General features: G+C 56.2%; 6 protein-coding genes and 1 non-coding gene across 7 annotated transcripts; 5 read left to right on the forward strand and 2 right to left on the reverse strand.

The window, feature by feature from the left end:
- Window positions 1-543: 543 nt before the first annotated feature.
- On the forward strand, window positions 544-1,157 carry TRAVEDRAFT_49531 (HMG-box; the record flags this gene model as incomplete). Its single annotated transcript, XM_008042085.1, has 5 exons — window positions 544-573; window positions 672-819; window positions 879-937; window positions 991-1,053; window positions 1,107-1,157. The coding sequence occupies 5 exons, from the start codon at window positions 544-546 to the stop codon at window positions 1,155-1,157; spliced, it is 351 nt and encodes a 116-aa protein (XP_008040276.1).
- Window positions 1,158-3,001: 1,844 nt separating this feature from the next.
- On the reverse strand, window positions 3,002-4,358 carry TRAVEDRAFT_170673 (rRNA adenine dimethylase; the record flags this gene model as incomplete). The annotated part of the gene is made up of 6 exons (XM_008042448.1): window positions 3,002-3,124; window positions 3,177-3,283; window positions 3,335-3,824; window positions 3,881-4,029; window positions 4,125-4,137; window positions 4,192-4,358. 6 exons carry the CDS (start codon window positions 4,356-4,358, stop codon window positions 3,082-3,084), a joined length of 969 nt encoding a protein of 322 aa, XP_008040639.1. The 3' UTR covers window positions 3,002-3,081.
- Window positions 4,359-4,851: 493 nt separating this feature from the next.
- TRAVEDRAFT_126961 (uncharacterized protein) lies at window positions 4,852-6,170 on the forward strand (the record flags this gene model as incomplete). The annotated part of the gene is made up of 5 exons (XM_008042449.1): window positions 4,852-4,948; window positions 5,006-5,239; window positions 5,295-5,516; window positions 5,577-5,956; window positions 6,015-6,170. The coding sequence occupies 5 exons, from the start codon at window positions 4,852-4,854 to the stop codon at window positions 6,168-6,170; spliced, it is 1,089 nt and encodes a 362-aa protein (XP_008040640.1).
- A 597-nt stretch (window positions 6,171-6,767) lies between these two features.
- On the forward strand, window positions 6,768-8,273 carry TRAVEDRAFT_127334 (uncharacterized protein; the record flags this gene model as incomplete). The annotated part of the gene is made up of 5 exons (XM_008042450.1): window positions 6,768-7,205; window positions 7,273-7,606; window positions 7,677-7,952; window positions 8,005-8,072; window positions 8,148-8,273. 5 exons carry the CDS (start codon window positions 6,768-6,770, stop codon window positions 8,271-8,273), a joined length of 1,242 nt encoding a protein of 413 aa, XP_008040641.1.
- A 64-nt stretch (window positions 8,274-8,337) lies between these two features.
- Window positions 8,338-9,917, reverse strand: TRAVEDRAFT_127673 (SET domain-containing protein; the record flags this gene model as incomplete). Its single annotated transcript, XM_008042451.1, has 5 exons — window positions 8,338-8,459; window positions 8,518-9,176; window positions 9,227-9,442; window positions 9,519-9,741; window positions 9,812-9,917. The coding sequence occupies 5 exons, from the start codon at window positions 9,915-9,917 to the stop codon at window positions 8,338-8,340; spliced, it is 1,326 nt and encodes a 441-aa protein (XP_008040642.1).
- Window positions 9,918-12,037: 2,120 nt separating this feature from the next.
- On the forward strand, window positions 12,038-12,748 carry TRAVEDRAFT_170679 (bola-like protein). The gene is made up of 4 exons (XM_008042452.1): window positions 12,038-12,211; window positions 12,294-12,333; window positions 12,390-12,439; window positions 12,529-12,748. Exons 1-4 carry the CDS (start codon window positions 12,089-12,091, stop codon window positions 12,583-12,585), a joined length of 270 nt encoding a protein of 89 aa, XP_008040643.1. The 5' UTR covers window positions 12,038-12,088; the 3' UTR covers window positions 12,586-12,748.
- Window positions 12,749-12,950: 202 nt separating this feature from the next.
- TRAVEDRAFT_t136 lies at window positions 12,951-13,032 on the forward strand. The gene has a single exon. It is a non-coding gene; the product is annotated as a tRNA-Asp (tRNA).
- The last annotated feature ends 19 nt before the right edge of the window (window positions 13,033-13,051 follow it).

Below are 13,051 nucleotides of genomic sequence, written 5' to 3' on the forward strand. Positions count from 1 at the left end.
GAAGCAAGGGCGAGACAGGCGCGTCATCGCGAGGCTTGGGCGTCTATCGGTGTGGCCGCGAGTCGCGTCCGAGAACGCGCTCTGCACCTCTCCCGACGCCGCTGCGAGCACTCGACGCCGCTCCTTCGACCTCAAGTCCACGATGATGTCCGGGAAACGCGGAGTCTCACAGCGCAGCCTGCGCCCCCACCCAGCCAGAGCCCTCTCACCAGCCAGCCAGCCAGCCCAGCCATTTTCCTCTGCGTACGCCTGCGCCTAGCGCTGCCCTCTGCGCCCACCACAACACACCGCGACCACCACCTGCCCCCCGCCCACACTTGTTAGAGGTGCGTACGAGTGCTCATTGCGCGTTATCCGATGCTCGCTCGCGATCGATCCGTGTGCGCTGTCGTCGTCGCCGACGCGCAGGCGGCGCGGGGCGGCGCGTCGCGCCCAGACGCGTCCAACATGCACGCGTCGCAACCGTGTCGACGACCTCGCCGCGCTTCCACATTGCTCGGGGACGTGTTGGATGCCCTGCTCATACACCTCCTGCCCTTATAGATGCCGAAGGAGACCACCAAGACGACCAAGGTGCGCATATGTCCACTTCTGCCCGCATATATGCGTTCCCCCACCTCGGGGCCGCCGTATGTGCACTGAGCGGTGCTGATTGAGCGTTCTATTCGCAGAGGAGGGCGGCCACGAAGCAGGATAAGGCGCCGAAAGCGAAGGGAAAGAAGGACCCGAAGGCACCCAAGCGGGCGCTGTCCGCATACATGTTCTTCAGCCAGGACTGGCGGGAGAGGATCAAGGCCGAGAACCCTGACGCCGGTTTCGGTGAGTGCTCGTCCCCGTTGTCGTGGGATGTTCAGTTACTGATAAGACGCGTGTGATAGGTGAAATTGGCAAACTCCTCGGCGCGAAGTGGAAGGAGCTCGACGACGACGAGAAGAAGGTATGTTCGTCGTGTACAGTGGGTGTATGCGGTACTGATCTATCTCATTACAGCCCTACCTCGACCAGGCCGCGGCCGACAAGTCGCGGGCCGAGGAGGAGAAGAACGCTTACGACGTACGTACTCGCGTTCATCAGAGCTTTTGTCCGCTGCTTACGTTTTTTCGCAGGGCAAGAAGGCCGACAGCGGTAGCGGTGACGGGGACGACGACGACGAGTGAACAATACCCCCACTCCGCCTCTGTATATGCGTCCCTCTGTGTTTATCCTGTGTGTATGGCTGCTAGATACTCCGCGTCTCCGTCTCGTCTCGCTTCGCTGCTTGCTGCCCGTATATTACTCAAAACCGTAGGACACTCCGCCCCCTCTCGACCTCTCGTTCGTCTCGTTCTATGTACTGTTCTTCGTACTTCGCTAGTCGTATGGCTTCGTCTGCGGGTGCATGCGCGTGCGCGCGTCGCGTCCGTTGTATCACGAACGACGTCCTGTAATACTAGACGATGATGGTGTACTTGTTATGTTCGGTTTAAATTATATGAAATCTTCTCTCTGCACGCGCGCGATCCTCAATGTAAACTATCCAACCCGTGCGCACATGGCCGACGATATTCCCTTGCGACGAAGTTCAACATGGTTGGAAAGCAATCAGCACGCGGTACCCCGCAGTGGCTGCCAGTGCCAGCACAGCTGGATGCGGCACCGGAGCGCTCATGCGGGGAAGCGGATCAATCCTGTGATTTACCTCCGTCCTCCGGTTCCGGGCGATCTGTCGGAATCCAGGAGGAACTGCGTTGCCCGTGACGTCGATTTGCGCCCTCAGAGTTTCTCTCGTCCATCGAGCAGCGGTGAGAAGTCCAGCATGTTCTCTCTCGTCCTTTGCCTTGTTGTGGACACTTTGATGGTAAACCATGGGCTACGAAGGTGCCATCTTCTTCGACACATACACCGCATACATCGACGAGGTGTGCACAAGCTGAGACGAAATCGTAACCCTGTCGTTGGCTACTACACCAGCGTTTACTCTACGGTTGGGAATAACTGTGACTTCGACAGCATGGGCAAAGGTCAGTACTACGTACCCATTTTCAGTATAGCAACTGAAGACATAAACACTAGGTAAAGTCACAGGCATGCGAGGCGGTCATAAGTTGGCAAACTTGGCAAGTTAATTCTAGTACGGCAACGAAACTCATGTCGATGGACTCGAGAGTCTCTCGTCCAACAGATTCCTCTGGATAACTCGAAGAGCGGGGCAAGGGTCTCGTGAAAAGTGGCTGCACCGAGTCTATCAACCTGTGCGTCTCTGCGAGTCTCAGCGCAGCCCATTCACCTGAATGCACACACATTGTATGGGCGATGGTGCGTATGCCATGCTTGCTTAATTGAAGTTTCCAGACTGATACAGAGTTACCTCTTATTATAGCAATGATACCGAGCAGGGCGGCCCCGTACAGTGCGGGCTTGGATGCACGCTTGCGTCGACGACTAAGCTTCCTTGCCAACCCGCCACCTACCCTTCTTCTACGATCGTACTGGCTATGAGCCTGTTCGATGCCTGAAAGCACCGATGTGCCAGTGTATCGCAGGGAACGTGCCTTGTCGCCGGTAAGCGATCCTATCGACTATCATCGGTCCTGGATGCTGATACGGTAATGTGAGCAGGTTTTATTCTCTCGATATACCACCGCGGACCGGGCTCGAAGCTTGAAGCTTGAATCTACTTTTAGAAGCCTTCCGGTGCCTGTGGCAGCGTTGGGGTCGCACTAAATGCGGGTCAAGGATTTCCGTGCAACGTGGAGTACCCATGAGGATCGTACCTCTCAAGAGTACCGCATCGTTCTGCGGTCTGAGTCCACAGACCTGACAACCAATCTGGTCGCACGCAGTGATCGCGCCCACACAGGGAGAGAGGGGGAGCCTGTAGGGCGGGGCGCCCTCAACTCGATCACGGGGGACTCACAAGGATGGGGATGAGTCGATATCCTCCAATACTCGACTCGTGATCGTCGGGTTGCATATATAGCAAGCACATAAGCACGGCAGCGCAGCGGAGGATGTGCTCTGAGGGTTCCACAGAGTGCTGTCATCTTTGGCAGATATGATATAAATTACAACAAATAACCTAAAACCATACGAGAAAAAAGGTCACGCGAAGTGAATGCCAGCGTCGTGGAACGCTGACAACAATCTACAAAATTCTGTTAGTAAAGTTGATATCCATACAGCTCGATTTGACATACTTGAGTAGGTCGTTGATGTCCATCTTTGCCGCTCGAGACTCGGAGAAGCCGGTGTCCAGGAGGACCTGATCCACCTTCTCCTTGAAGTTGAAATCATCCTCGATCATCTGCGAGGAGCGTGAGCCAACCTGCCGTCAGACGTCCCATCTCCAACGTACCACATCGTTCACCGAAGCCCAGGTCTTCCAATTACTTTCAAGCATCTCTAGCACGCCCTTGGCTTGGAAATTGGCGTGTATGTGCTTATTCCGCCGCCCGAAGATAATACGCCCCAGACCGTCAAACTCCGCAAACTCAACTGGGGGAGGCGGGTCGCGCGGGACGAGGCGCACGACGCTGCTCTCGACCTTCGGGGGCGGGCGGAAGTTGTTCTTGCTGACGTGCATGACGAGGTCGACCTTTGCGTACAGCTGCACATTCGCGGAGAGGCGCGACCAGAGCACGGAGCCGGGCGTCGCGACGAGGCGCGTCGCGAACTCGCGCTGGAACATGAGCACCGCGACGCGGAAGATCGGGCGGTGCGAGAGAAGGCGGAAGACGAGCGGGGAGGAGATCTGGTAGGGTGTGTTGGAGATGCAGACGTCGAAGTAGGGCAGTTCGGCCTTCACGAAGTCGCCGATGATGATTTCGAGCTTGCGCTGCTCGGGCCTGGGGCGCGCGGGGTTAGCGCGCTGGGATGTGTAGGAGATGGTGCAGGTACGCACTTTCCCTGCACACGCTTGGTCAATTCGGCTGCCATCCGAGGGTCCATCTCCACTGCGGTGACATGTTTTGCTTTCTCGAGGATGCGTACTGTCAGGTTACCCGTACCGGGACCGACTTCAAGCACCTTGTCTGATGGTCGGAGACTTGCCTGTGCATTGATATCTTCGGTCAGCATGGTGCTATGCAACACAGAGAGACGGGGGTTGCTCCCGCCTCCTAGTGAAGTATTTGGAATCTACTCACGGTGTCCACTATTCTGCGTACCGCGCATGTCAGCGCGAGATCAAAGAGCGCACGACATTACACGCACGATTGAGCAGTTTGAGGGTTCTTGAGGATATGCTGGCCGAACCGCTCCGTATTGAAGATAGGATTCCGGGCTGCTGCAGAGGAGCCGGACGCCTCAGATGAGGACGCTTTTGCTTTCGCCGACGGCTGGTGTGCGCGTGTGAAGCGGTCAGATGTTGCTCGAGGCATTTTTGGTGGCAATTAGCAGTAAGAGAAAACCAAGTAGTGAGTGCGAGAGCGGCAAGGAGGAGAAGGTCTCTTGAACGAGTGTGGGCAGGCTGAGCGCAATGCGCCGCATTGCGCGAAAGAATTTGTGTCCCCGATCTCGATCAGGTACCACGTGTATCTGCCGCTATTTGCCGGTACCCCGCATTTGGGCCGTCGGCGCTACGGCAACTTGGAACCTCTCGCTGTGCCGCACCACCATCATCTCCAAAAGCTCTCCAACTTCGTGTGATGTCCTCTTTTATCGGTGAAGACGCTGTGAAGAGGGGCGGAGAGGATTGGTTTATTTATGGTGACCTGACGTCAGTGTGATATACCTGGAAGAGCCATTTGTGTATATAAACCCTCCCCCTCACCAAGGATGGTCCTCACCAAGTACCCCGCCAACCTCTACAACACAACTTCCGCCGAAAGCTTGACATTCACCTACAACTCGCACTCGGAATAACCTCCCGCTATGTCTTCGACAAACTTCGGTCACATCTTCCAGGTCGCCCAACAGGACGCGTCTCACTACGGCGCTGCACCGGTCAACCTGAAGGACATCTCCGAAGGTACAGTATTTATACCATTCCTCAATTCCTTCATCTGTTCTGATTGTTTCCTTATAGCCGATGCTCGTAAACTCATCTCTGAGGAGCACAAAGCTCTCGGCTACCGTCCGCCCCCAGGCTCTCTCGCATCACAGGCACAAGCACTTGTTGCACGACACGAGACCTCCCATGCGGAGGACCACGGCCTCACTCTGGATGAGGAGCAGATCAGGGAGGCGGCTCTCCTCGATGCTGAACGTATCAAGAAGGAGAGGGAGAGCACTTTGTTAGACCTCAACTCCGTTGGCGCAGGTATGTACAACAAAAGGTAGCTGTCGGGTGCTTACACTGATTCTCATGTGCATAGCTGAGGCCAAGAAACTTATGTCTGATGAGCACAAAGCACTTGGCTACCGTCCTCCTCCCGGCTCGCTCGCCGCGGAAGCGCATGCCGCTGCGGCTAAACATCCAGATGCCTCCGCGAACGTAGACTCTACTACGCTTGTGAAAGCTGCGTTCGAAGATGCGACTCATATCGCATCAAGTAACGGTGGGACACAGCACATTGATGTGCAGAACATGGGTGCAGGTGCGTAGCTTCCCTTCGCACCACGCGAAGCACGACGTTGACGCCTACCTGCATTCCCAGCCGAAGCCCGCAAGCTCATGTCCGAAGAGCACAGAGCTCTCGGGTATCGCCCTCCTCCCGGCTCGCTCGCCGCGATGGCGCAGGCCGCCGCTGCTAAGCACCCAGACGCGAACGCCGGCGTCAACTCTGCTGCCCTCGCGCAGGCGGCTCTGGAGGACGCGAAGCGGATCGCGGCGGAGCGCAGCTCGAACGGCTCTGCATCTTCCCATTCATCCGCATCTTCTCCCGACCCAACCGCCCAGTTGAACCTCAATACGATCAGCGCACCCGAGGCCCGCACTCTCCAGTCTGAGGAGCACAAGCTGCTCGGCCATCGTCCCCCGGCTGGCTCTGTGGCGGCTCAGGCTCAGAGCGTCGTCGACCAGCGTGCGCAGGTCCCTGTAAGTTCATTCGCCCTCTGCTCCGACGGATTAGTATCTCAACTGCGTGTGATCGTAGGTGACGAAGGAGCTGGCCGCCTCGCTCGAGTCGCAGGAGCACAAGGTGCTCGGACACCGTCCGGAGAGCGGCACCATCGCATCGACGGCGCAGAGCCTCGCGGACAAGAACGCGCAGGATGGGGGTGACCGCACCCTAGGCGATGTGGGCTTGTGAATGCTCTCTTACCATGGTTGAGGAGGATCAGACGGGACATATAGACGAGGTAGAGAAGTATCATCCAACTTGTATCATCAACTTGTAGCATAGCCGTTTGTTTCGTATGGATGTCCAGCATTTGTACTCGATCTTGTGTGCTCCCTCGTGCCCTTGAGTCGACCAACTCTTGATACACGAGTATACCTGAGTGGTGTTTCTATCGGCGTTGTGGACCAGAGCCAGAAGTTGGTGCCGATTACCCAAATCCCAGAACCGCCGTGTTCACTCCTATCAACCATCCTGTCAGTGTTAGAGTGCGCTGATCATCAGCGTGTACGCTAATTTCAAAAAATATGGACCAGCTAAGCCAGACCGTGTCTCGCCATGCCGGCCCCATCAAGACCATTCAGGTATGTACGAATCAGTACGAAGAGTGTGGGTATGCGATAAGCGCGATCTAAACTATCGATCCCTCTCAGCACAGAAGTGTTCCCTTCGTTTCCCCGGACCTGCCATTTCTCGGGATCAGCCACGTCCTCCTGCCCAAGGCGACCGTGGATTGAGCGAACAGAGAAACACCGCCACCGCTAGTGGTCGTAGCACAAGAAGGTCAAAATGGATCTGAGCAGCGACATCTCCGAGCTATCCCGCGTCGTATTCTCCTACCCTGCCATCGACAACCACGCGCATGCGTTCTTGCGGGAGGAGTACAAGGATTCGACACCGTTCGAAGGGCTCATCACCGAGGCGAACCTCAACACGGATCAGGCCCTATGCGACGCCGCGAGCACCCTGGCGTGCTTCCGCGCGACTGCCCAGCTCGCGAAGCTATACGGGCTTGGGGCGGACGCGGACTGGGAGACGGTGAAGCGCTTCCGGAGCCAAGTCTCGTACGACCAGCTGTGCCGGTCGTGCATGGCCCCGACGCACATCCAATGCATCCTCATCGACGACGGCCTCGGGAGCGGGGAGAAGGTGTATCCGTACCGTTGGCACGACCAGTTCACCGCTAGCCCGACGAAGCGCATCGTGCGTGTCGAGGCACTTGCCGAGGTATACCTTCTCCCGCGAACGTACCTCTGATTCAACCTACGTACTGACTGCACTCCACAATACACAGGACATCCTGAAGCGAGCGATCGAGTTCCAGATCGAGAAGAAGGAGCTCGCGCCGTCGACGCTGCTCGAGCGGTTCCTCTTCACGATGGATACCGCGCTGCGGACGGCAGCCGCGGACGGCGAGGTCGCGGGCTTCAAGAGCGTCGCGTGCTACCGCACCGGGCTCGACATCGGTATCGTGTCGTCGATCACGGACGATGCGCAGGCGCACCAGCTGCTCACGCGCCTGAGCCTGATCTATATGACGAACCAGATGCTGCGACTCGCGCACAAGCCGATCAACGACTACATCGTGAACGCCACCATGCGCATCGCGGGCGAGGCGGGGAAACCCGGTATGTTTTTTGCCGTGTTTCGCGGTACCTGAGGGATAGCGTTGATACTGATGAGGACACGCTTCGTCAGTGCAATTCCACACAGGACTAGGAGACAACGACATCACCTTGACACTGTCGTCGCCCGCGCACCTCCAGCCGCTCATCAAGGCATACCCCGGCACTAAGGTCGTCCTGCTGCACTCCAGCTACCCGTTCACGAAGGAGGCGGGATACCTCACCTCCGTCTATGATAACGTATACCTCGACTTTGGGGAGATCTTCCCCTTCCTCAGCGCGGACGGCCAGCGCCAGGTTATTCGTGAGGTGCTAGACCTGGCCCCTACGACCAAAATTATGTGGTCAAGTGAGTCGCTCGCACGTGGATGTCACCCTTACACTTTCTGAACATGGTGTAGCGGATGGCCACTATTGGCCTGAGTCGTATTACCTAGGTACTCTGCAAGCACGGCAGGCGCTCTTCGAGGTAACGAGCCATATCACACTCATAGGAAGTGCAACCGCTCACCGTTCACATATCTCGCGCGCGCACGAACGCTAGGTCCTGGAGAGCTCAATTCGAAGGTGGGAACTGACCTTGCCCCAGGCGATCGGCATCGTCAAGCGGGCGTTCTTCGAAAATGCGAACAGGATATATGGCCTTGGACTGGAGCCGCAGTTCTCGTGAAACGGACAACATCTGTTTCAGTAATGTGCTTGCTGGATCTGTACGATTAGGAATTAAGGACACACTACTCTTCCATCTCGTCTTCCTCTTCTACGATGTCGAGGCCCTCTTCCTTCGCACGCTGCAATGCGCGCGCCTCCTTTTCCTGCGCGAATGCAACCAGCGATCGCAATATATCGCGTTGCCCTAAACCATTCAACCCCTTTCAGCTCAGGCAGTCCACATACAACCACAGTGTACGCACCTTCGAGGTAATGCTCCAGCATCTCCACAACCGGCGCCCTGAGCTCCGCGACATTCGCAGGCGGGAACGGCGGCAGCCGGTCATACAAACTCTGCACCATCCCCGCGAGCATATCCGCCGCACACAGCTCGTCCTCCACAGCCGTCTCCGTCTCCGTGTCCATCTCCATCGCCCCATCCTCCTCTTCATCCTCCCCGTACTGCGCGCCAATCGCCGCGAGTACCGCGTCCCACACGGGCTCGGCTCCGCGCGCGTTACGTCCCACCTCGAACTTCGCGTCCGCGGGGACGGGCGCAAAGGCGCCGGAGGGCCCGCCGATCTTGAGCACGATCGTGTCGTCGGGGTTGTTCGGGAGCGAGAAGCCGTAGCCGAGGATGAGCTCGGCGTTCGGCTTCGGGCCATAGTTGTTGAGCAGCTCGGAGCCGGTCGTGGTGGGCGTGTGGATGACGAGCGAGATGTGTGGCTCTGCGGAGGAGGTGTTGATCCCGTCTGAGACGACCCATGAGACGGGATGCGCTCTTGCGTGGTTGAGTGCGTCGATTCCGGGGAGGAGGACTGGGTACGAGGAGGGCGTGGTGTGGAGGGTGGGCGTTTGTGAAAGGACTGTTGATGGGAAGGCACGGGAGGAGAGGTACGTCGATGTAGTGAGGTATCTGTCCCTGCAATGCCAGGTCAGTCCCGGCAGCAGCGTGTGGAACTGAGTACACACCAGGTAAATGCTTTTCCCCATGCCGGGCTGGCAGCAGATACTACGGCTTGGCACTGCACCCATTCCGCTTCCCAGTCGCGCTGTCTGTCGATGGTTGCGCCGTACAGGTTCGTGCCTCTGAACGCTTCTAGCTCGTTTGAAGTGAAGTGTAGGGGGGTCACGAGCCTCTCGGGCGAGGGCAAAGTGTCGAGATATGGCCCATGTCGCAGTACAGTCCTGACACGCGCAAAAGGAAGGTCGTCAGCCAGGACATCCTAACTTAGACGGAGAGCCACTGGCATTGGGCACTCACAGAGATCTATCGGCAATCCAGTGCATGCAAAGGTATGTGCAAATCAACTGCCGCTCGCTCAAGCTGTCCAACGCGCCTTGCATCGCATCTGCGGAGACCTTCAGCGTCCCCTGCAGCGCATCCTTCGAGCCTTCCGGTGTGATAGCCAAAGAAAATGGGATCGACACAATGGCGGCGTCGGCGGGTATGTCGTTCGCGGCTAAGATACTGAATCCGCTGACCACTGTTCACACAATTTGTGCTCTTCTTGAGTTCATTACATGTTGGACACAGAGGGCGCGGTGTTTGCTCACTTTGTTCAAAATGAGCGTCAGGGTGGATGTCTGCCCCGTGTTCAACGAGCCATGATTTGAAGTTCACGACATTGAGAGGCTCATAGGGCTCAATCTCGGTGTCCATGACCGTACCAGAGCCGGTGGATGGTGGTGCACAAGAATTAATTATACATCAGCAAAACCGTCAGACACCCCCAAGGATTTGGCGCCGGCCTTGGGTTTGGGAGCGCTCCTAAGCGCGCCCGTACGCTCCCAAAAGCCAGGAGCACCTTCTAGGATTCCGAGGGTACCACTTCACCCTCTCAAGCATCACCCCCACGAGCGGACCCCAGCAATGACCAAATCCAGCCGCACGAGGACCTTTCTGGGACGCCGTGCTGTCAGCGATTCAAATCCCGCGTTGTCTTCCATTTCGACTCCTACATAAGGCTTCCGTTCGGGCTGTTATTCCTCTGTCGCCCCTCTTCCTCTTACCCCCTCCACCGCTTGCTCTCTCGACTCTCCTCGGCGATTCTGATCGCTTCTTGTAGAATGCCTGGTGTAACTTTGCGTGAGTTCCACTCGTTGTTCATCGATCATCGCCTGGTCAACTCCGCGTGCGTCCGTTCCTCTGCTCGCTTGAAATCTCGAACTAACATGTCCACCAGGTGGCTATATGCGGCTAAACCGAAGCTATTACGATCCAATACGCAACCTTTGTGTACGTAGTATGACTTTCCACTTCCAAGTCCGGAACTCAACTAACATACGATTAACAGGCTATATGCACGGTCAACAACGCTGATCTACGATTGGGGACTTTGGTACGTCGTGATTCCCTTCAACTTCGAGAACCTCGACTTAACGCGCCCCTTGGCACACTCAGTACGCATAGGGCAACATCCGGATCTTGTGAGGCAACATCTGCGTAAGTTTACGACTCGTCCGAGATACCTCTGTATACTGATCGTCTTCTCAGCGAGATCGCCTTCCAGGACAGCGACTTCCCTGCAGCATCGCGACGCTCAAAACGCCATCGTCGCCGCCACAGCCATCGCCTTGGCTGCTTTCTAATATTCATTTCCATACACTTCTGCACGCTCTGATCTCTTTGCAGCTCCCTGTCCAGTGTTATCCTCGCTCGCGCTCTGTAGTTCTGTTGTTTCCTTCCTGTATAGAGTACATATTGTTCAATAATCACTCACATTATCTACTCTCTTACTTGCCGTTCCCCTGAGCAGAACTGGAAAGGATGCATATATAGGATATTCCGATAATTCGCATAAATTGACGGGCTTGCGTCCAATTGCATACATTCACTATCAAGTCTACCGATTGTACACAAAAGCAAGCCTTACGCGTGGGGTTTGCGAGCACCCCGAGAGAATTCCCGAGCGGGACGTAACGATGGCAGGTTGACACTAAGTTTGAGGGCGATCGGGTGAATTGGTTTCGCTCGCAAGTACCCCGGTGTGCTTGTCAGCGTCTAGCGGTTTTGCTGATGTAGTCTGGTGTGAGGCGTCGGTTTTGGAGGAGGGTGGGCTTTCGGCCATTGCCGAACTAGGCGCTGGAGCGTTCGCACGGCGTTTAACTCACATTTAAGAGCACAGAGCACATCGGAGTACATTTGAGTATATTATTCACTCAAAGACGCGTTGAAGAAAGCTCATACTACTTTTCGTAATTTTTGGACGTCATCTGCGCTGAATATAAGGCGTCTCGGGGTACTCGGGCATAAGACCTGACGCTTACTGTGTGTCCCAGCAGTCAAGACAGCCGCCTTCGTGTTACTGCAAGACAGCAATGTTTCGGCATGTTTTGAATTTATAATGAATTCTGTGTGTCATATAAACCTCTGTGGGTCGTCAAATTGGGTTTTAAGAACTGCATAGCGTCCACGACCGACATGGAGAGCTTCGTACGCCGGCGTCTATTTCTTAATTGGGACGAGAGGGGACCCTCCTGCAAAAGTTCCGCGCCTCGTCGCAGACTATATACGTAGATCGACTGTCATCTACTATATAGTCAGCCACGGAGACTAAGAATTGATAGACCAGACGGCAGTCGGAGCGTATTCGATGCCCGAGGGTTGAGAAAGACTCGCAAAAGTCGCACCCGTCCGCAGCTCTGTGTCTGTCCCTCGTCCTAATCTTATCTGATTCCGACGGAGAACCCTCGGGTGACGCAGTATCTTATCAGATTGTGCTTTCTAACCACTCTCAAAGTCATTGCGCTCATCGCACCCACTGGTCCTGGACGTCGAGCCCCGCGCCCCATTGTAACGCACCCTCCGAGACCCCCAGCTGCCTGCCTGCCATGCCCATCTCCGCCGCAACCCTCGAGACGGCCATCCGCGCGGCAATTCCGGTGACACACCTCGACATCGAGGACACCTCGAACGGCTGCGGGGAGAACTACGCGGTCTTCGTCGTGAGCGAGGTGCGTGCCCAGCCCTTCGCGGCACGCGGTCTGGAGCGGAGAATGTGGCTGAACGGAACCATGTGTTCCGCGTATCATGCAGGCGTTCGAGGGGAAGAACACGCTCGCGAGGCACCGCTTCAGTGAGTCGTGCATCTGCTTAGCTCGAGTTGTTGTGGCGGAACGCTGATTGCAGCAGTCAACGAGGTCCTGAAGAACGAGATCGCGCAAATGCACGCGTTTTCACAGGTCAGTGCTCCTTAGACGGCCGTACCTTGATAAATCCGGAACGTGCGGGGTTTGGTGGAGGGCAGAATAGCTAACCGGACTGGCTGCAGAAAACGCTCACTCCAACGCAGTACCAGGCGCACCTCGCGAAGCAGGCCGAATCCTGACCCTTCAACAACCTCTTATGATATTCGCGAAGGACAGACTCTGCCGTTGAGGTTCTGTTTGGCAATGTAGAGGCACGTGTCGGTGGGCGCAGTTGTACGATCAGTGTAACAGTCGTTCCTGTTGTATGGTGGCTCTTCTCTTTGATGTTCGACACTGAGTTACGAGAAATGTGTGATTAACGAGAGCTAAAGGCATCACAGAGAGCAAGCAGTGGTCAAAGTCGAAGGAAAGAGAGGAAGAGAGTCACGAAGGCTGGAGTCTGGGCTAAGCAACGTCAACAACCTGCCACGGGGGTTTGAAAAACGGAGCGGTGCTGCCTACCCATCTGCACTGACTATGATGTGCTGTGGCTGTTCTGCCTTCATCTCTGTTAGTATATCGGTTAGTACACGCGCCTGTCATTGACTTGGCCGCGCGAAAGCGGGGTTCGACTCCCCGACAGAGAGTTTTTGTTACTCTTGTCTG

The sequence above is a fragment of the Trametes versicolor genome, assembly GCF_000271585.1.
Source record: "Trametes versicolor FP-101664 SS1 unplaced genomic scaffold TRAVEscaffold_8, whole genome shotgun sequence".
NCBI lineage: Eukaryota > Fungi > Basidiomycota > Agaricomycetes > Polyporales > Polyporaceae > Trametes > Trametes versicolor.